At 35.9% G+C, this 22442-nt stretch overlaps 1 protein-coding gene across 4 annotated transcripts; it reads right to left on the bottom strand.

Moving 5' to 3' along the window:
• Positions 1–4634: 4634 nt before the first annotated feature.
• Positions 4635–14501, bottom strand: LOC103719399 (OVARIAN TUMOR DOMAIN-containing deubiquitinating enzyme 5-like). Of its 4 annotated transcripts, XM_039118275.3 has the most exons (4): positions 14272–14501; positions 5269–6141; positions 5045–5082; positions 4635–4936 (listed from the first exon to the last, which is right to left on the bottom strand). In XM_039118275.3, the coding sequence occupies exons 1-3, from the start codon at positions 14376–14378 to the stop codon at positions 5067–5069; spliced, it is 996 nt and encodes a 331-aa protein (XP_038974203.3). In that variant the 5' UTR covers positions 14379–14501; the 3' UTR covers positions 4635–4936; positions 5045–5066. The 4 variants fall into 4 exon arrangements, with proteins under 4 accessions (XP_038974203.3, XP_026665158.4, XP_088564360.2 ...); XM_026809357.4 differs by lacking the exon at positions 5045–5082 and having other exon boundaries at positions 4760–4936; XM_088708234.2 differs by lacking the exon at positions 4635–4936 and having other exon boundaries at positions 5053–6141; positions 14272–14499.
• Positions 14502–22442: the final 7941 nt, after the last annotated feature.

The raw sequence follows: 22442 nt of genomic DNA, 5'->3' as shown, positions 1-22442 counted from the left end.
AAAGTTTTAAGCTTCGGAGATCTACTGCATGAAGCCAACCTCCAAGCATTTTTTACTACATATAATTCGATGCAAAGATTACAAGATGAGAACACCTTAGCATAAATTGCAAGACGCTTTGAATGCTCTCCATCTATTTTAGGGTAATCATAGGTCGTGATGAATGTTGGGCAGTTGTGGATGGCAAGTAGGTTTTCAATTTGGATAGAATTTTTAGCACCCTATTATGGATGATATCTTTAGCTATTGAAGGGGGGGGATTATTTTGCATTCATATTTTACTAAAACATGGCATGTGTCCTGCATTTTGGAAAAGAATGCATGATTGTAAATTGTCTAAGCCTACTTTGTTAATTATAATAGGAGCACATGCAGTGTCATGTAAGGATAGCAGAGCTCCAAAAAAGGCACTTGCTCAAGTATCTTTTGGCTAGTTGTCATGGACCTCCATAGTACTATAGGCTTCCATTTTCAATTATTTTACTTCTTTTAGTCATGTTCTTACTTCCAAGAAGAGAAACTATACATACATAACTATCGAAATTAGTAACATATTCATAACCATTTAGTTATATTCGCACTCGACAGATTTTAGTCGCACGAACAGGATACAAATCACAAAATGGATAGAATGTGAATCCATACAATTATGGTTTATCGGAGCAAATTTTCTCATTTGCGAGGAGGTTTATCTTCATCCGAATATTTTACAAGCCAAGATTGAATTGTGGAAATGATAAATGTAACAAGAAAAATGCTATGACTATGAGGCAAAAAGTTTCTTGGGCCCATGCGATTTTGTTGTCTCAACTCAAGATTCAACCATAACTACTAGCTACTAGAATTCAAACTCGAAACTTGCCTCAATATATGAGTTGGCAGGCATTTGGACAGGATAAAGAGAGATACCAGAAGCATGCGTACTACAATGTCCTCTTCCCTCCTCCTCACGTATCATGCACTAGAATCTAGAGAGAGAAAGACAAAGAGGACCACTCTCTCTCTCTCTCTCTCTCTCTCTCTCTCTCTCTCTCTTTAGGAAGAGAAGGACAGGTCCCTATAGGACCATTTCCTCCAGTATCACCCTCCTCTGCAACTTGTGTCTTAACGGCATTAACACCTCCTTTGCACCTAAACAATGGAACCTTCAACTAAACATCCCCACAGACACAAACAGAGAGAGAGACAGAGAGAGGATTGTTGCTTGTATGATGGTTGATCTTGGATTTAAGCAACTGCAAATGTTGTCCTATAGTGAGTTAATAGGATGGAGACAAACAGAGGAAGGGTCCATAGTAATGGAGCATGAGCTCTCTCATTCAATAAGCGCCCACTGTGTACAAAGACGTTGCACTGGCTCTCCTCTCTATACATCACAAGGCATGGATATGTGTTCCTAACGGCCTAAAGCCTAGAAGATGAGTAATGATGGGAGAAAGCTAGAATTGCACAGGCCCTAAAGTATAGGATGCTCATTTCTTTTGAGAGGTGATTTCTAGTTTCCCTTTACTTTCAAGGTACTGTGGCACTATTGGTTCCTTTTCATTGCCTTCTTGATGGCTTATGTCCTAGTTATAAACAGCATGGGCAACCAAACAGTGCTTTAAAGTTTTGGATAGGAAAAGTTGAGATTCCTTTTGCTTAGATTTCACTCAAATTTTGTCATGCTCACCTCCTTTACTTTCGATTATTAGCATGCTCGATTCGAAGTTCCAATGCCGATGGAAGATTTCAACTTCCCCACCATGATCGCAAACAAAAAGATTACCTGTCAAATAGGCTAGGCTTTATAGATCACCATTGCTCCCCATATCCAAGTGTTGATGTTTGGTACACTTTGCTTGTTGAATATAGTTAGCTAACTTTTTATAGTATTAAATTTTGGAAACATTATGACATGGTGGTCCTAGGGCTTGGGCTATTGTACTCAGTTAGGGGTCATGAGAGTGGGCCTTTACAATTTGAAAACTTGAAATGTGTAACATAATAAATGTATCACCTTGTTTTTTTTGGTTCGGAATCTTTAATGTTTCCCCCTTTTTTTTCATGAAGGCTTTTTTTGTTGTGTCCTTTGGAATCTTGAAGAATTGAACATCAAACCCAATCGAAGCATTTGATTTATGATAATAATAAATATAACTAACAAATCTCATCAAAAAGAATATACACACTTAAATGATCGAGGTAATTATAAAGGACAATTTAAGAAGAAAATTGCAAAATCTCCGAGTTTTCGTATTGTAGGTCCTAATCATCCCAAAGCATTAATCATTTGGATCTACCTTGGTCCCAAAAGATGGACCATCAGAGACAAAATTCAAGCATGGCTTCACCTAAAAGCAATGCATTATGTTTTCCTTCCCCCAGTCCACACCCTTCCACTTTAGAAAGCTAATGTTGCTATTGTTAGTAGCTTTAATCAGTTGCAAATGGGAACTATCTCCACTTCAGAAATCCAAGAACATGTAATACTCAAACTACCTCTGATATATTCCATATATTTTGCAAGTATTAAACTGAATTCTCAAATAAATCATAAAAAAACACCCACGAACATAAATCAAATTATCAAAACCTATCATTCTAAACTAATTCAACAAGGCCAAAAATTGATCAAAACCTGTTAAAGTAACTTTAGGAGACACTAGAATAATTTTTTATGGGATTATCAAACCCTTCCCAGCAAGAAAATTTTTTTCTAGAGTCCCGTGTTTGTGGACATAATTTTTCCAACTAGATTAAGAGGCATTTTTGTCCCGAAATTTTAACCCAACATCAGTGCCTAGGATGATCGTAGAAACCTATTCTCAAGAACAGGTTTAAAATCACTAAGCTGGATGGTAATATACGCTATGTCTTCATAGTGCATCAATGCTAATATACACTACGATGACAAATGGAACGATAGTCTTCCCTCAAAAAGAAAAGAGAATGGAAGGATGGTACATTGGAGATAGGTACAAGGATAATGGGTCAAGCTGTCTAAAAATTTCCATGAAGTGATTAGGCACTTGAATTCACTCAACTCTTGGTTGTTTGGACAAAACAAGTTATGAAGGATGTGGCATTAGCTATATATAAAAGACCAGCATTGATGATGCCAATAAGAATGGGAGTGGAGGAATTTGGTGCATGCTAAGGTCAATAAGGAAAGAAGAAATGGGAAGAATCTCCCTGCACCCCACCCTACTTTGAAGCCTCCATCTTTGGATGCACTTGTTTAACTGCGAAGCAGACTTGGAGTTGTTTCAAAAGGGAAGCCCTTTGTCATTACAGTCTACGGGACCCCAGGTGGAGTGAAAAAGAGAAGAAGCTGCCTAATATCCTAGACTCCACATCTAGGAACCAAAGCTTTATTTTTTCAACTGACATCTCTTTATGCATCCAATATCTGATTGTAACTTGCATACATGGGTCTCAATTCACAAAGCTTTCCACCTCAGAAATGCAAAAATGAACCAACTAATCAACTTTAATGGCACACCTACTATGCAAGCCTACAATGGACAGGATTAACAAATAGGCAAACATCTGAAGCTTAATCCAATCTTGTTAGGTATAAATCCAACCTTCAAACTTCAGACACAAAATTATGCACAGAGAGTATAAATACAGTCTAGAGGTGACCTTCAAGCCTCGAGCTAATATATCAACAACCAAAAGAGGAGAGGAGGAAAAAGGAGAGAAGGCAGCAAAGAAGAACCAAATTTCTACCTTTAACATGTCTAAAACCTAAGAACCAGATAAACCACTATGACCAGGCTGCTAAGAATTGATGATTGGATCTGCTGACATAAGAGAGAGGGAATATTGTAGAGGGGAACAGTTGACAAGAGTAGCCAAGCCCCTCTTTACTTCTCTTTCTTTTTTTTTCCTTACTTCATTACTTTCTTTTTCTTTCCATCTTTCTTTCAGTAAAGAGGACAATTCAATATGCACATCTTTTAGCTTCAAATTAAGAGGAATTCCCCATTCTTCTCGTCTTTGTGTCGGTTAGAGAAGATGGTTCGATATGCACATCTTTTAGCTTCAACTTAAGAGGAATTCCCCATTCTTCGATGCTTTATCTGATTAGCATCTTTAAAATTAAAAACAATTCCAGTCACAAATGAACTGATTAGCATTAATTGCAAAAATTAAAACTAAAAGAACACCATGGTTGATCTCTAACCTCAACCATTTGTCCAATAGACATCCAAAAACCCAGAATTCAGGCCCTAGAAACTAAAAATAACTCAAAACAACCTAAGAGACTCATTATAACTAATTAAATGCCTAAAAATATAGCAATAGGCAGTATATGAAGGACAAAGAATATAACTACCTGACTCTAGACTGCTAACTAAAACTATGCTGCATCAATTGGACATCCCAACTATAGGGGTGTGCAAATCCATGAAAGTCGAACTTTTTTTTTATGTAAGAGAATTTTGTTTTAACAGATAATTGGGGAAAAAAGATCTAGCTGACCTGATCCAACTGCATCCTAATGCAGCAACATAGCTAAACCTACCAGCTGGTATTACAACCTACCATCTGATGTTAACAAGCTTAGATGCTCCAAGGTTCTAACAGGAGCACTGCAATTTAAAACTACAAAAAAAAAAAAAAAAACATTCCATTGACATGTGACATTAAGAAAACAGAGAGGTGGTTTCAACAGAAGTTCAGACAAATAGTGAAGATCTTTTGTCTAGCACTACACGTGTAAACAGAGAAGAGTCATGGAGGTGGTTACAGGGGGAATTGTTGCCATACTTCGGCAAGTTATGCAACATTTCCCTTTAATTTTAACAATCCAAATCTAAAAAGTGATCTATATGTCTAATTCTTAATGCCACGGCATCTTAAATGTCTATATAACCTATATGTACATGTCATGAAACTCAATCAGTTGCACGGTTGGGTATGTGAAGAAGCCTCGCAAACATTTTTCCTGAATAGAAAATGTAAATGTTAAAAAATAAGTATCTGGATGGCTTTATCAAGCATAAATGCACCCATCAAGAAATACGCTCATGGAGCAAATAGAGTCATATTTTACCAAATATCTCGTATAAACCGATCTATTGCTTCACATTTCTGCAATTATTAAATGTGAAAAAATAAGTTACTATAAGATTGTTAATCGACTTTAATGATCAGGTGAACATCGAACAATTGATCAAACCAACCATAATGATTCCAAACAAAACCACAGATGGGTTTTTGTACAACTTGACAAGTTGTTTATGATATGTAAAAAAAAAAAAAAAAAACTGCTGTTACCTCTTTCCGTAGGGAACCACTGAATTGTAGTGCTCACCAAGCCCATAAGCATGCCTATGGTATGATAACAAGATGCTTGAATTGCTTGCACTACTTCCAGTATCAGATATATATTCCTTCCCCATCTCCACATCAGGAAAAGACCCTGCATATATCACAATATGTTTGTTGAGGCAATGTGTAAGAGCACCAAGCTCAAGCTGTCCTCCCCAAGCTGCTGTGGTCCGAACCTCTTCACAATACTTCTCAAATCTTTCTATGGGTGAGCTATCTGAATCCATCTCGATCTTACTGTCTGATAGGAAAAATGGGAGAAAGTCTGATGCATGTTCTCTCATGTAATTAGCAGCCATTTCTCGGAGCTCTTGGTAATTATACTGTGAGATATTTCTGGAGTGGAGTGATAATTGGTCTTCAACAGCTCGGTATAAACAATGACCATCTGGTTTGATCTCCTTAATTGTCAACCCAAGAGGCTCTAGCTTTCTCTCCAAACTCTCATTTTCAATCATACGATCACTAATGATGTTACTTTGTTCTTCCTGTATCCTCTGCTCTCTAGCTGCTGCTTCTTGAGCTCTTCTCCCACGCCTCCTTGCTCCCTTGCTGGGCTTTGTGGATTCACTGTGATTAGTGACAGAAACACCAGCTATAGCTTTTACCAAACTATCTAGACTGCCCTTCTCTGAGCTGTCAGTGGTTTTGTAGCCTAACGAAGCAAGTTCCTCTGAATGCTTAGCTTTAAGTTGGGATAACAATCGAGATATCTCATCCTCTACTTGCTTCTTCTTGGCTTTCTGTTCAGCTTTGCTGCCTTTAGCGGCTGCTTTTTTGAGATTCATTTCTTTGTTTTGAAGTTTGGCGATTTCTTGCCTGTAAAAACAGAAATATTTGGACTTAACAAGTAAGAGAACAACTTCATAATCCAAAGAGATTTGTCAATCTAACTAAAAATGAAAACATATGAGATAAACACAATTTTATTACATCCATATTCTAGAAACAAGCATATACATGATCCATCCAAAATTCTTTTCAACTATTTCCACTCTTGTGAACAAAAATTGACATCTCAATGTTGACACATTCATCCCCTGAACAAGAAAAACCTTTTGATCTGAACTACAATGCAAGGAATCCGCAAGAAGTTTCTGTCGGATCACTAATCTACTAGACTTAGCAATTTCCTGCAGCACAGGTTTTAGCATATTTCAAGGGAGACAAGTCAAAGATCTTAACAGATTTTTAGAAGTTTGTTCCATGAAAATCTGAACATTGTAATAAGGTGTTGATGCTTATGACTGCTTTCACTACTCTTACAGTCTTCATGCAGTTGGGAAGTCCATTAATTTTGGCAGGAAAAAAGCTGAAATGAAGAAAAGAACCAGATACTTTAGTTAAATGAAAGTTTAAAGTTTAAACAAATTCAGAAAAGACGACGTGATTCATGTATCCTTAAAATCCTCTGTGCAGTAAAAATTTGATGTCTCTCTATAATCATTTATGAAGCATGTAACATGAACTTTCAGTGTAACATGACTTATACAGGATGGGCAATGATATGAAAATACATCAAGAGAATACTGAAAAAGACAAACAGTCAAGAGCAAAGCAGAAATGTTCCCATCAGAGCTTAGGGGTTTAGATGGTTTGCTGATGTTGAGAAACAAGCTACTATTAAACAAACATCATGACGTGGGTAGATTTGGCAGGTTTCTTTCTTGATGTCAAGAATGTCAGAGGACTCTTCATTTAGCAGTTTTCATTTGGAAAAGTACGTGTATAGCTTGTTGCTAGAATCTAAGGAACCAAAGGAGATTTTTGCTTCTCTTTTTTTTAAAATATTTCCATTACTTGCCTTAGAGGTGTTGATTTTCCTAAATAGAAAAACTTGAGCATCTCTTGACTATATCTGCATTTACCGTCCTTGTTAGCAACCTCATTAACAGACAGTTTGCCCTCATTACAGTAAAAAAAAAAAAACAGTCTACCCTCACCATCCTTGCTAAGAGGTGAGTCACTACACCATTCTCCCCACCCTTATTAAAATGTGTGCCTGCCAAATTTGAATGATGTTATAAAATCAAAATAAATTTCAAGCTGTCATTATTAGCATCCAAATTCCAAAGGTTCAGATACAATCTAAAACATTTTTTAGTGATACAGTTATCACCTTTCTTTGCCATCTGACATTTGAATACTAGCTGCCACACAGTGAGGATTCAATTCGATACTGTAAAATGAAATGTGAACATAATAGGAGATCACACTTGTACTGTTACAATCTCGTGCGATCAAATGCCCTTATGACAACTTGAATATTCTTTAGCTGTGCACCCCAAAAGGAAGAATATGCCTTATGCCCCATGAATCTCAATTAGTTCGGGATTATGCATAATAGAGTAATTTCAATAGAGCATTAAGAGAAATTTATAGGCAGATGCAAACACAATTTTCACAATGGAGAGCAATCAAAGTAATCGGTGGCAAGCTCATGAATGTGGAATCCATTCTCTAACTCACAAATGTTGAAGCACAGAAGCTGCGAGACAATCTCACATATTACAAATTGATAGTTAACTGTGGCATCAAGGTTCCTGTGTAAATCGCCCACCCTTTTGTCTAGCTAATCAGTCCCTCTAATCCATTTAGCGAGACTGCTCAACTGGACAAAGGAATCTTCTATCAGAATCTAACTTAATAAAGTAGCCCATGGGACAGTAAGAATTAACTACAGGGCACCCCTTCTCGATGGCTTGTTTAGCAATGTTAATCAATCTGCCCACCAAATCTGTAAGGGAAGGAATAAGCACTCTTTAGTCAGCTTCATTAGAATTAGGAGCAGTAATAGGCCATAAACCACCATATAACCCCTCTTTTTTCCTTTAAAAATCCATATTAGAAGAGAATCACATCTTGCTTAACCGGTAATCCACCATCAATTTCTTAACTCATCTTCCTTTCCTTCGGCTTAAAATCCTGTCACAATTCGTAACAGACAAAAAGGAAATATATTCATAATTCCAGCAACCCATTTCAGCCATTCAAGTTGGCATTTCAAATAACATAGAAACAGGTAGCAATGTGATAAGTGATACTAATAAGTCATTTTATGTCCTCCAAATTGTTTTCATTTTCTCTGTTCCTTCCATAATGAGATTTCTAATTCTTTTTCAACTCATCTGATATTCCTTAGAGAAATATCCAGTATATGAATTAGCTTTAGGCTCACATAAACACATCTATCCTCATACCAAAACTAATCCTTCATGTCCTCAGTAATATTTCTTGACCAACATAATATTCCTATTTCATTTGGTTCAGTTTAAACCAAACAATCTCTGTAAGAATGGGTATCAGGCAGTGACCATCATTTTATTCATGTTTGGCATATAGTCATTGTTTACTTGTTCTTCCTGTCATTTCCACCCTCATCTGGTCTATTTTTATGCTTTAACTCAACTTTTCTATTGTGTTTTTCTTCTGAGAATGAAATGGGCATGAGATCTAATTCATGAATATCTATTTCAACTACTTTATTAATTTTAAAAGTTTTTCCTTCCTCTGGCCCTTTCGTACTTCCTTCTATTTACCTTCATCTACACGGCTGGATCCAGTTTCATTTAAATACAGTTCATTCCAGTATGAATGATGGTGATTGCTTGAACGTACAATCAAATGTGTGCATTATTTTCTGAAGGAGATTCAGAATGCAGGTTCAAGATTGATGCCGTATGAAGCCAGATATCAAGATATATGGACCCGATAAGGATTCCAAATAACATCAGCTGTAAAAAACCGTCTCACAAATTCCTATTGCATTTAATCCATTTACAGTTAAAGCTTTTAGCAGTAGTTCATCGCATATTATGCCCTTGGAAACTTGGGGTTGGCATGGCATTGTGCATCATATCATATTATGCTAGATAGTGGCAAGCACTGACATGAGAGATATATGAAGTTCCAAAAAGACGGTGACCGCATGCTGAGATGATATGGTCAAATCTTTTAATTTGCTTTTTTTTTATTGCATCTACTATTGTCCAAACATCCAAAAAATATCTTGATCCTTCTAGCATTGGAATCATATTAGACTTGCAACATTAGTGTACAAAAGTGACACTGAATATCTACTATAGTTTAAAGAATTCTTAGTCACAAACCAACATAAATCAACTTATATTGGATCAAACAAATAAACATAATGAAAAAAAAGCTTAGAAGAGACCAAAAAGGTTTACAACATTAAAAATAAGGAAGCAAACCCACCTGAATGAAATAATGTACTTTATAAAGATTTCTTCATTTTTAAATTGCAGTCCAGCCACATAACAAACTATATCAACTTGTACAATAGCATATCACTGTGATGTTTTATGCCAGGGATAGGTATCAAAATGCAGCCTCTTTATTGTGGCAGAAACTGTGTGGCACTTAAGTCTTGTAATATTTCGGGCTTGCCAATTAACCCTAAGTTGTTATTATCCAACATAAAAATCACAATGACGAGGATGGCAATACTTAGGATCCAGCTAGATGTCTTAGTTATATAATTGATATTATAATATGATCTCAATCTTGTAGTCTGACCACCTAATCAAACAACAAAGGAAGTGTTTTCTTGTCAGAGTGACAAAGCACAATAAGTAGACTATATTGGTGATGAATGAGAAAACCAGCAAAAAAAAAAGGAAGGAAATATAGGAAGAAGAGAGAAATTATAAAACAACAATCCACCAAGGTATTAAAAACAATCAAAGTCCAATCTTTTTCATATGAAAATCACAAAAACAATAACTGCTAATCTACCTAAAGATTTCTATAATTAAAAACCATAGTAGTCAGCATGTCTATACCAAAATAGATACCAAGAAAACACTAAAATGCTGAGTTAACATGCCAGAAAACATTATTCTATGACAACAACAAGAACACCTTCGCCCTTAGATTTGTTTGAACTAAGAAAGTCAGTGGATCTGATCAAAAATAAAAAAATAAACTCTCCTTTCAATCAGTAAAATGCCAGGCATTATGTCACGCTGTTTGAACATCGCATCTATTTCTTGGTTGAGCATGGTTGTCCAAAAAGATTATTCACAAACAACAATAACACATATATTTGCTTTAAGCATAGGAAATTATGATCGTTGTCCATAAGGCAGGGAGAACTCATACAGTAACATAGATAACTCCTTGTCAACTAGATATACAAATAGTAACAATGTGATTTTAGATCATATGTTCAGGAAAGAGGATGAAAAGTTGATTTTAGCCAAAAACACCATTGTTGAATAAACCCTAAAGCTAGAGGTAGCAACAAAAGCACAAAATCCAACACACATGTACATATACCATATGTATACATAGAAAAAAAAAAGAAAAACTAAAAATTAACCATATTTTTGAATATATTCATCAATATCTTGGAGATGAACTTACTGTTTGGCAATATCACGAATCCTAAGAAAGATATACTAAATGATTGATTTGGGAAAATTAACAACAACACTAAATTAATTTACAACTAAATAAAGCAATCCACCAACACTTACAGGCCATAGTAACTTACACTATGGCTGCATTTGGCATTATTGTCACTTTTTTTATAAAAAAAAATCTGGAAACATAAATTCTATTTCTATTTTCTTTCTAGATTTCTGACAACAGAAAACATGTTTGGTCCAATCTATATATATATATATATATACACATACATATACATATACATACACACACACACACACAATGAGGGCCGATGATAAGGGATAGAGAGGGAGGATGGGGCTGGCAACATGGTCGACGATAAGGGAAAGCTTGACATCGGGTGGAGAGGTAGTCGAGAGAGCGACAGAGGACAAGTGATGATGGGGCCGGCAACACAGTTGGGGATGAGGGATAGCTTGACATTGGGCGGCGAGATAGCCGGTAAGGCCCAAGGAGCTGGTGTGGTTGAGTGGGGGCAACGGGGTTGAGGGTGAGAAGGGTGAAAACCCATTTTTAAAAGAAATAGAAGTAAAAAATTTTCACTCTCTTTTTCCAGAAATAATAAAAGTTGTTTAAAACAGAAATAAGGTAACTAAACATGTTTTTTGCATTGGATTCCATGTTTTTGTTTTTTTAAAAAAAAAAGAAATAAGAAAAAAAAGTACCAAATAGGCCCTATATAAACCTATTTTGCATTTCTAATAATTTTAAAAGACATGTCTCATCAAGGAACCCCAAATCATATGTTACTTGAATAATGCTCATCCAAACTCCAATTTAACGTTATGGAATTTGAAATATGTAGATGCAATTAAATTGAAAATGGAACTTTTAGTGCAGATATAATTCTGTGACTAAAAATTGTTGCAAAAATCCTTGCAGATATAATTCTGCGACTGAAAATGGACAAAATTTCAAATGAAAAATCTAAAAACTGTTGGATGATAACTACAATGGCTATATTGGCTAGAAGCCAAAAATTACATGTTTGGACACCCTTTATGCATTAATTGATCCTAAAATCAGCAGTTCTGATGGCTTTTATAATGTTTTCGTTTGATTTATCGATTAGATGAAACCAAATAGTTGGATTTTGGTTTGCACGTAGATGCCTATATCATGATTAGTGGATCGAATTCTCAATTTGTTCAACGCTTTCTAATTTGCTAGCTCTATTTGTACCATTCACTTTGGGATAACTGCATGCACAAGAAGTCTCCAATATATCTGAATTTTGGTTTCTATACAGTTTTGACATTCAAGACACCAACCAATGCGTGTGCCGTGTATCAATGTTGGAACCATCTTTGAATTTCATTTGACTAGATTTGCCCTTGAATCTGGCTGACCTCACTGAAGTATAACCAAATGAAAGAGAAACAAAGGGAGAGAAGCTACTCTCATTTCAACAGGATGGAGGCTTCAATTTTATAGGTCTAAAATTAAATAATCAATTATGTGCATTTTAGATGAAGGATTCATATGGTTGATCATGATCTGCACTATCTTAAAATGCACAGAATTAATTGTTCAAGAGCTCCCTTACCTACTATCAAGTGGACCACAAAATCTATTAATAGTGTGATATAAAGTTGTGATATGATTTCAGACATAGAAGCATGCAGGCCTTTGAAATTTATCTTATACATGTTCAAGAACTTCAAATCAAAATCAACAGTGTGATTCCAAAATTTATATGCCTTGCCATCTATTTTAACAGAATAGAACTATTGATATATTCCAATTTGTGTTCGCTTGAAGATTAGGCAAAAGAATTGTACAACACTTCTTTCTAGGAATTTTGAAAAATTATGAATGCAGATCATCAACTAAAAGTGCCAATCCTTGACCCAAGTGTCATGGAAAGGCAAGAACAAATTTATGCAAAATGCAGAAGTAAAACAAATAGAAAAGAAAACAGAGAAGAGAAGAGGAACAGGTGCGATTTATCATGATAAATTTAATATTGTCAAATCAAATCAAAGTTTGCCTAAAATTTTCTTCATGGAAGTTTATGTAGACTACCAACAGACAAAAACATGGACATCTAATCTACATACTATTACCTAAAATCTTGCCATGAAAAATGAATGAAATCCAGCTGAGTCCAGCCCCAAACATATGACAACATGTAAACATATAAACCTCTTGGAAAGTTGAAATGACCAAAGTCCCTTAAAATAGCATTTCTATTTTTTAGATCAAGAGAATGCTCAGGCAATGAAGTATATTCCGAAATCTTAGATAATCCTTTGATCTTACGAACTCAAGGTCCATCCTACATCACTATCCTACTACAATATTAAAGAACCACTATCATACTCCTCCAATCATCTAGCCTTTTCTCACATTCCAGAAATCATCAAATGCAATTACTCATCAAATTACTAGTGGTTCTCCTATGATTTTTCATAAATCAATCAGTATATGTCCATATACAGCACCTACATATTTCCATCCTAGATGTTGATAATATGTAAATAACTGGCATTACATTTGTAAGAATTTCAAACATTTAACCTAAATTGTATTCTCTTTAAGAATATCAGTGAGATAAGCATCAGTGACTTACTAAATCAACTGTTTTATCAACTCAAATTTAATTCTAATCATCAAACCAAGAAGCCTTATCCCATCAAACTTGGAGAATATGACCAGCTCTCGCCTAACACCAATCATTTAAATCAGTGCCAGATTCCTGAACAAGGCAACTATGTGGGAGAGATATTTGTGATGTAACCTATAGGGTCCCTTAGGCTAGTCTCAAAGATAACAAAGACGGCATATTTGATAGAAGGACTTGCATTCAGCCCTAAGGCACAACGTATATGCTATAGAGAAACATTTGATATTCAGAACTATGATTCAAATCTTATTTGAAAATCAATCTGATCGTATTTTGAAAACTTCATGCCAAACTTGCACCACATCATGATACTAGCAATAATTTATTACAAACTTCTCAAGCACTATCAAGGTTTTGCAGACAAATCAACTCATCATGAGAACGAGAACACAGACTATGCAAGATGCAACACAAAAACATCCACCAAGAGAACCTACTTACATAAACTTCTTAAAGAAAGCACTGTTCACAAAAAGCATAATGTAATATATTCATCTATTAATTAAAATTTTTAACCCACTAACCACCGTCAAAATAATAGACAAGAAAGCAAATAAACGTCTGAATTATTTAAAAAACAAAAAAAATAAGCATCTTAAGATAATCTCGTAATGAAAAAAGAAACGGACCCACTTGTAATGCTTCCAAAAAAACATTTTTTATTAATACAATCATTACACAAAGCCCAGGGAGAAAGCAACCAATCAGTAAAACAGATTAGATTTCCAATAAAGAAGCAAATAGGCTTCCAACAACTATTATCTGTCCTCCCAAAAACCAGAGAAAACCCATGAATTGAATTAAACCAAGTAAATAAGCAATCTAAAACACAGAACCAAAACAAACAAATACAAAAACAGAGAAAATGGTCACGACTTTTCGTTGTTAACTACCTGTGCCTCGAGAGCATCTCCTCCAAAGACTCCCGCTTTCTCTCAGTTGGATCCCCCTGGAGCTCTCCTTGAGGCGCCCCTCCCTCGGCCTCTTCGGCTGGCTCCATTGCCAAGGAACCGCCGGGGGGGATGCAGGGGTGTGGGAGGGGAGAGAGAGAGATTCCTGAAAGGAGCCAAAGAGGCCGCAAAGGCTGTAGCCCTAGGCGCAATGAAGCTTTGGGATATCTTGACCGCCTCTGGTGAGGATACCACTCACAGGTATTTGTAAGAGACGTTTTTCCGGCCCACTAGGGAAAGGTGGGCCGGGAAACTTTGTCTTCATATTAGCGTCGTAAAATCCTTTCTTATATTCTTATTTTTATTTTTTAAAAGAATGATATTAGAATCACTTTATAACTAGTTTCCTAGTAGCACTAGGTTTTTGATGAGCTTTAGGGCTCGTTTGGTTCGCGGGAAAAGAACAAGGGAAAGTATGGTCAATGAGAAAATAATGAGATGCCTCTTGTTTGGTTGGAGTTTTCAAAGGAGAGAGATGAAAAAGTTGTATTTCCATGGTAATATGTTTCCTACATTTCATGAAAAAATCTTTCCTATGAAAAACATGAAAAAGTTACTTTCCCATGAGTCGAGAATCACTCCATTTTTATTTTTTTTCCAAAAAGACCCTTCAGCAATAAAGAGGCATTAAAGACTTAATTTTTATTAAGGATATAATAGGAATTATACATAACTTTTCCAAAAAAGTGGATGGTCAACCAAACATAAGCACTCTGTAAATCTGTCACTTTTTCATTGTCAACCAAATATGCCAAAAGTACTTTTTCAGGCATTCTATTCCTATGAATCTGCTTTTCAGAAATCATATTTATAGGAGGAAAAATGCTTTTCGCGAACCAAACAAACCCTTAGATATAAAAAAAATTGTGCATGGATCCACATTTTCATGGAAAGAGTGTTCCCTTGGGGCATCAGAGGAAAGAGCATTAGTGTGCCCATGTCTGGCATCCTTTAATGCTTTGCATTGGATGTCCATTGGTGCAAGAGAGTAGAAGCTAAGAGCATTGGCTTGGCTTAGTTCTATAAGTTTCATATTAGTAAAGTTTTATTTTAGTTCTATCTTCAACATTACTATTGCAAATTTACTTTTGTATATTGGCTAGGCTCGTTCTTTTCTTTAACGATCAAGCCACTTTATATGGTATCAGAGCTAGGAGTTTCAATGATGGTGAGTCTTGTGTTTATGAGTTTTAGAATTCAAGTAATTTGTTGTACCTTAGTGCAAATGTGTGGATTCTATTTGTGATTTGATATTTGAATTGTGATGACAATTATTAGCACTTCTATAAGGGTCGATTTTATTGTTGCCATCCCACTTCTTAAGTTGAGGATGATCAGTTATTTTTATTGGATTTCTATTGTCAAGTCAAACTTGAGATACAATTTATTATATGATATTTTGGATGGAATGATGCCGACAGGCGCTCTAGATAATGCAAAAGCAAGAAAAAAGTGGATGCTGAGATCCAAGGAAGAACGTAGAGAAGTCAAAGAAAGTTTGTGATCATTTTGCAAGTGTTTGCTTAAACTTTGATGATATATATCAAAGGGATTTGATATCAAGTTTGCTCAATTAATGGGTTCTAGTTCTAGGATTTCCAAAGAATATGAGTGAGGAGCAAGACTGGTTTGAAGATGAGGATACAAAGCAAGAGAAGCAAAAGACTTGGAAAATGACAAAATTGATAAGTTAAAAGATTAATCAAGTCCAAAAGAAAATCTGGAGTAGGAGGAGCTTAATCAGGGAAATACTTATGCCAAGTTTCAAAGACGCTATTTAATTTTTATAGGATGAAAGAGCCAACGAATTTTGAACTTGCTCTAGGAATTAAGCAATAGAAGATTTTTACGCTATGTATGATTCCTACAGGTTTTTGGTAACCCATGAGGTAGAAGAGTTGGCTAAATTTGAAGCAATTCAATAGATTTAAGAGTTGGAATATTTTATATATGAGAAAACATCAATGTTAATCTCAGCCATGAAATATGGAAATTAGTTTTATTTTCATAGGGAGCTAATTTTACAAAGGTGCATGGAACCATAATGCAAGATAGATTGAATGAGGTTCGCCGTACCGGTACCGAACCCCGTACCGGTGCCGCACTAGCATAAGCGTACCGAATGTCGGTATGGTACGGTATGCGGTACGTCAGGCGTACCGACACTGGCGTACCGATACCGATATCCATCGGTACGGGTACGGTACGCCCGGTACCGACCTGTACCGATCGGTACAGCATACCATGAGCCACATAGTTTCAAGTATGAAAGAGGAGCACATATGTTGGAGTGAAGGTACATGAATATCAAAGCATAGGTATGACATAGTGACATATCTAGGTTGCAATGATGAAACTAAGAAAGTATTCATCAAAACGGACTCGGTTAGATAATTCTTAACTTATTTTCAACTCTAAAATTTATCGAACTTTTTAGTGATAAAATTTTCTTACTTTTTATGACGAACGATATTGTCACAAAAATATAATTTTTTTAATAATAAATTTGTTTACGTCACTATAGTTAATCTTTGGTTACGAAGAATATTCTTTATTAATGTTTTTTTTTAATTTTTTGTAACGAATAATATTACCACAAAAATATAATCTCTTTGATGATGAGTTTGTTTACATCACTATAGATTAATCTTTGATGATGAAAAATATATCATATTGTGATGAAATTGTCAATTTTTTGTGACGAAAACTATCATCACTAAATACTTTACCATTTGGTGATGAATATATTTTTATCATAATTAATATATATTTGTTGACGAAATATTGCATCGTCACCATATATCTTTAGCAACATACTTTTCTGGACGAGCATCATGATGATTTTTTCGTCACCAGAAATTTTTTATGACAAAATTGTTTTTGGGGATAATTTTTTTTATCAAGTATATTATTTTTTGTTGTAGTGATTTCTCCATTAAATTTTGCGTTAAGTGTTTTGAAAACATGAGTTTCCACACAAAACTCCCTTTTAAAGTGAACTCATGGCTTTCAAAAACTTCTTTGACATATGCAGCTTTTTTTTTTTTTTTTTTTTTTTTTTTTTTTTTTTGCACTAAGGCGAATATATCATACATGGCGGTATGAATATATCCAAAAAAAAAAAAAAAAAGATAACAATATGCAGCCCATATTGGCTATGGAAAACTTTGATGGGAGGCAGTGGAAGACAGAGGGTGATGAATTAATATGTTTGCAATAGGAGAGAAGGGATTTGTAGGTCCAACATCTGATGCATAACGGTCAATGACCAATTACAATGACTAGTTGAAATGATTGATTGCGATATCTAGTTGAAATGGCAAACTATAATAGCCAGTGGAAAATGGATTTTCAGCTATATTTTTTTATTAATCACAGATGGTTAGAAACAGTCTTATCCAAAAGCAATTTGTGTCATCTGTCACAGCTAATTTGACAAAAGAAGATTTCCTAAAACAATTCCTATGAACATCAAAACAACTGAATTGCAGAAAACTTTAGTTTGTTTTTCTTGTAGCATTCACTTGGTACACCACTGGATTACTAGAGTAATTCTACTCTTTGGAATTTTTTTCCCAAAGTTCCCAACCAAGGCTTGAAATTTAATGTTTTGTTGGAGTATTAGAGGTTGTTTTAGCATGGGGTGTAGAGCTTCACTATAAGGTATCAAAGGTTGCATGAGCTTAGGGCGTTGCCCATTCTTTTAGGGACTCTAATTGTTGACATTCAAGTATTCAACAATTAATATCATGTCTCGATTACTTTAACTTTTTTTTTGTTGGGTACAATGGCGGCTCACACACAACGGATGTGGATGCAGCCCAAAAGATTAAAAAGGATAAGAGAATACAAAGATGATGGAACTAAGGATAGGTTGTCCCAAGTAAAACCCCCGGAGTAATGAGCTGCGAAAGATGCCATCCGTCAGCCGCACTGTTAGCTTCTCTGTAGGCGTGAATGCCCCGGTGGAAGGAATACTCGTCCAAAAGTCGGCGGATATCATGAATCAATCACAATCCGCCGCCGTCACTGCCCGAATTCCGGATCCAGTCGACCGTGACCGAGTCTCCCTCAAGGATAATGCGATCCGTCCTCAACATGCGCCTCGCTTAGGAGACATGATCAAAACAAACAAAACTCAATTAACAAGTAAAATTTGAGGTTTATATCTTATAAAATGAAAGCATGCTTTGTTTTTGTGCTTTGAGATTTATACGTCTTAAAATTTTGTTTCGTCTCAATTAATAAGAGATGAGAAACTATGTTTTGATCTATTTATTGGGATTTAATAGGACTAGCAGTATAAAAAAAAACTCAAAACCAGATAAAAGAATGAGTAAAAAAAGTCAAAACAAAGAAACAAAAGAAATTCTAAACCAAATAAACTCGTCTATGAAGAAATTGTAATTATAAATTTTAACATATCAATGCTCTTTTTTTTTTCTCCAACAGTTCAATGCATTTCATTGGTTATATTGTCAGATTATTAGATTTTGATAATGATATTTATGTTATATTTTTGGATAGTCTTGCTTTGCTTTCTCTATCTTGATACATTTTGATAATGGTCAATTTCACATGCGAACTGAGGCTTATATACCTTAATAATTACATCTCTTCGCAACCAAAAAGGTTCTAGTTCTAGTTTTAGGAGGTCCATATTATCTTTAAATATCTGAGCTTAGATATTTATAATATCAGTAAATCGCACTCTCGTTCTCTCAAAAAATAATTAGCGCAAATATTTATATCAAATAAGAATTGTCTTTACATGATTTTCAATAAAATCATCAAATAAAGGATATGATATTATAAAATATAATACAGAAATGGTTGAAATTGAAACAGAATTTTTCGGCGAAGGAACTCCAGGAAGATAGAATAAAAAAAATAAAGTAAGATAAGTAGTAGGAATGAACGAACATGTTTTAATAAAAAAAAAAGCTTTCTTCTCTGCCCTCCCCCTCCTTTTTTTTATTTTTTATTTTATTTCGATTTTCTTTCCCTCTTTTTTCTTTTTATTTCTTTCCATCATTCCTTAAGTTCCATAGGTTTGTTAATCCTGTAAAATTTGACCCATTTTCTCATCGAGCGAAGGGTATAAAATCAATTAGATTGATTTTTCGATTAAAAAAAAATACTATGTGAAATCTTTGATTTTTTTTTTCTCTTCTTCTATCCCTATTCCAGAGGTATAACGTTTGAATCAATAGAAAATCTTTTACTATATGTTTTTTTTTTTTTTTTGGGTACTTTGCAATAAAAACCATTTCCTAGTGTCAAAGAACTGTTGAAATACTCATCTAGAAATGTACTAGCCAAATGGAAATATTTTTTTATATTAACTCTAATTTGCAAAAACCAGGTCAAAGTTGAACATGAGACGGCACGTCACATGAGACCTTCAAATAATACATCACCTCCACTTACAAGTGGGATATGGTTGGTTTGTACTATTTTGTACTAAGGTCTTTCTGACTTCGATTGAAGGAAATGTGGGACTAAAGATCCTACGGCATAGCTATCAAAGATAACAGCAAGATCCTTCGTCTTCGACAGGGGTACGCGGGGTGGTATGGAATTTGTTATTCAGAAGCCATTTGTCAGGATCATGGCTGTCGGAGGTAGTTAACTATATGATATTTCGGGTCCGAGTGCGGAGCTAAGAGCCGCTTGGGCGGGCCTTTATCACGTCCGGTATGTTTTACGAGCAGTTCCATTGTCCTAGAAGGGGACTCAGCCATAGTCATCAGATAGATCCAGAAGAGCCTAAGGGGTAATGGTTGCGGCCAATTTTTACTACGAGATATCTGGACAATGGTGAGGAATGGAAGGGCCTTGTAGGTCAAGCATGTTTTCCGTAAAGCTAATAAGACAGCGGACTGGATGGCTGCTTATATAGCCAGTCACTCTGGCAGTACCCTATGGGCTGGAGATGGGGAGTTGTTCTTGCCACTTTGAGGTATTTTATTTTTTGATTGTATTAGGTATATCTGTACTCGTCAGTATGATCCATCCGTCTTAGTGGAAAAAAAAAGTGATAACAACAAAGATTTAATTTGGACAAAGTCACGAACAAGCACTACATTTCTTTTCTCTAATGAGGACTCTAGACAAGAGGAATGAATGGAACATATAAGATACGCTAGTCTAGCCTCAGCTTTCTTCTTCTTTGCTATACAAAACTCGGCAAGCTGCATTGCGTAATTGACAAACTTCGCCAATTTACGTAGAGTAAGATTTGTGAACCCCCACAAAACAAAAGAGGACTACGAGACTGTGACATGGAGGACATGCACAAATCTATACGTCTACATAATATAAAAACTCATTCAGTTTCCGATGATGCAAAAATAGATTAAGCATACACATCATCATCTTCAAAGCAGAATTTTTTCTCTCATTAGGGAGCAGGAGAGATGAGAGGGACATCACGAGAGTTTGTAGGTTCAATTCCCTTGGTTTTAAAGCAAATATCTTGGTAGATGTTGTGGGAATAAAGGATTTCGGACTTAGTCCCACATCGACTAAATAGCGGAAAGGCATGTACCTTAAATGGAGGAAAATTTTTTTTTCTTGCGAGGCGTCTTTTATAGAACAAAACCGTCTCGGAGCACCACAGGAACCCTAGAGCGGACAATACCTCGCAAGGGACGCAACCGTTCTTTTGTTCTAGTTCAGTGAAGGCTAAGGGTTTGAGGCCGGGAGATACCTCCGACCTCATCAATGATGTTTTCATTGAGAGCGCTTGACCCTGGCATAGACTTTTCCGCTAAGGTGGCTGATGTTGTGGGAATAAAGAATCTCGGACTTAGTCCCACATCGACTGAATAGCAGAAAGATCTGTGCCTTAAATGGAGGGGAAAATCCTTTTCCTTGCGAGGCACCTTTTATAGGGCAAAATCGTCTCAGGGCGCCACATTAACTCCAGAGCAGACAATATCTCGCAAGGGATGCAGCCGTTTTTCTGTTCTAGTTCGGTGGGGGCTAAGGGTCTGAGGCCAGAGGATACCCCCGACCTCATCAATAGACTCTTCTTTATATTTTAGAAAAAGATTGAGGTGGATTGAGTCATGCAACTCTTTGTTTTCTTCTCCTCTCTCTTTTTGCCCCTTCCTTAGGATTCGTAATTTACCATGTCCGATCAAGTGCCTGATCAGATCCTTCTCTAATGGAGCGGGTCTCACTCAATCCTAAAGAATTCAAGGTGGATTTGAGTAATGGTAAAATCATATTCGAATATATATATATATGGCTCTTCATTTTTTAAAAAAAATAATAAAAAAATATTAATTTTTATAACTTTATCCAATCTATCCTATCTAACTCTACTTGTCCTGTTAAAATTCTACCCGTGTTGTCTCACTCTGAGGCATGTACGAACAATTCATATCCATCGCATTGCCAATCTCTCGTTTTCTTCCTCCACTGCTCACTTCCCCACCGTCCTTGCCGGGTTTCTGGGGTACTTCTTGAATAGGCCCTCGGTAGTTTTCTCGACCTAGCTAATAATAATCAAAGATGTCAAAAATTGAGTAAAAATTAGTCTTCTAGCATTTAAGACCAAACAAAAACTTTCATGGCACGTCAAAGTCCATTTAGCTTTCGCCATCACCACCTGGCAGCGTGTTGCATCCAACTTACAAGCCCTACCCTTGTCATAGCCCAATAACGGAGGAATTTAAACAAACTATGGTAAATCTAGATTGAGCAAGGGATGCATACATACATATCGAGTTCCATGCTCATCAGATCATTTGATAGTCCGATGTAGTTTCGATCCTTGATCTCATGCTGGGATTTTGATGCAAGATCAAGAGCCGGCATTGCATGAGACCATCGTATGTTCTCTTTTTTTGCCAAAAAAAAAAAAAAAGAAAAGAAAAGAGGAGGATGAGGAGAACTTCACCCGCGCAGCAACTCCCACCGGGCTCCTTCTGCTGGAGAATGTTCGATGCAAACAGACAAGTTTTACTCATACCCTTTCCACTCGTGGAGGAACTCCACGTATGAGTACGTCACACTAGCACTACCTAAGTACCGGTAGACCAGATAGCGTCTTCACCAGACAAACCAGACGAGGGGCATATGGTCTCTGCATTTAATTGACGTCC

Source organism: Phoenix dactylifera, chromosome 12, assembly GCF_051530095.1.
Source record: "Phoenix dactylifera cultivar Ajwa chromosome 12, Ajwa_hap1_PhDact_Kaust_v1.1, whole genome shotgun sequence".
Taxonomy (NCBI): Eukaryota; Viridiplantae; Streptophyta; class Magnoliopsida; order Arecales; family Arecaceae; genus Phoenix; species Phoenix dactylifera.
The sequence above is the reverse complement of the archived record's forward strand: the minus strand, read 5'-3'. Positions and strand labels throughout refer to the sequence as shown.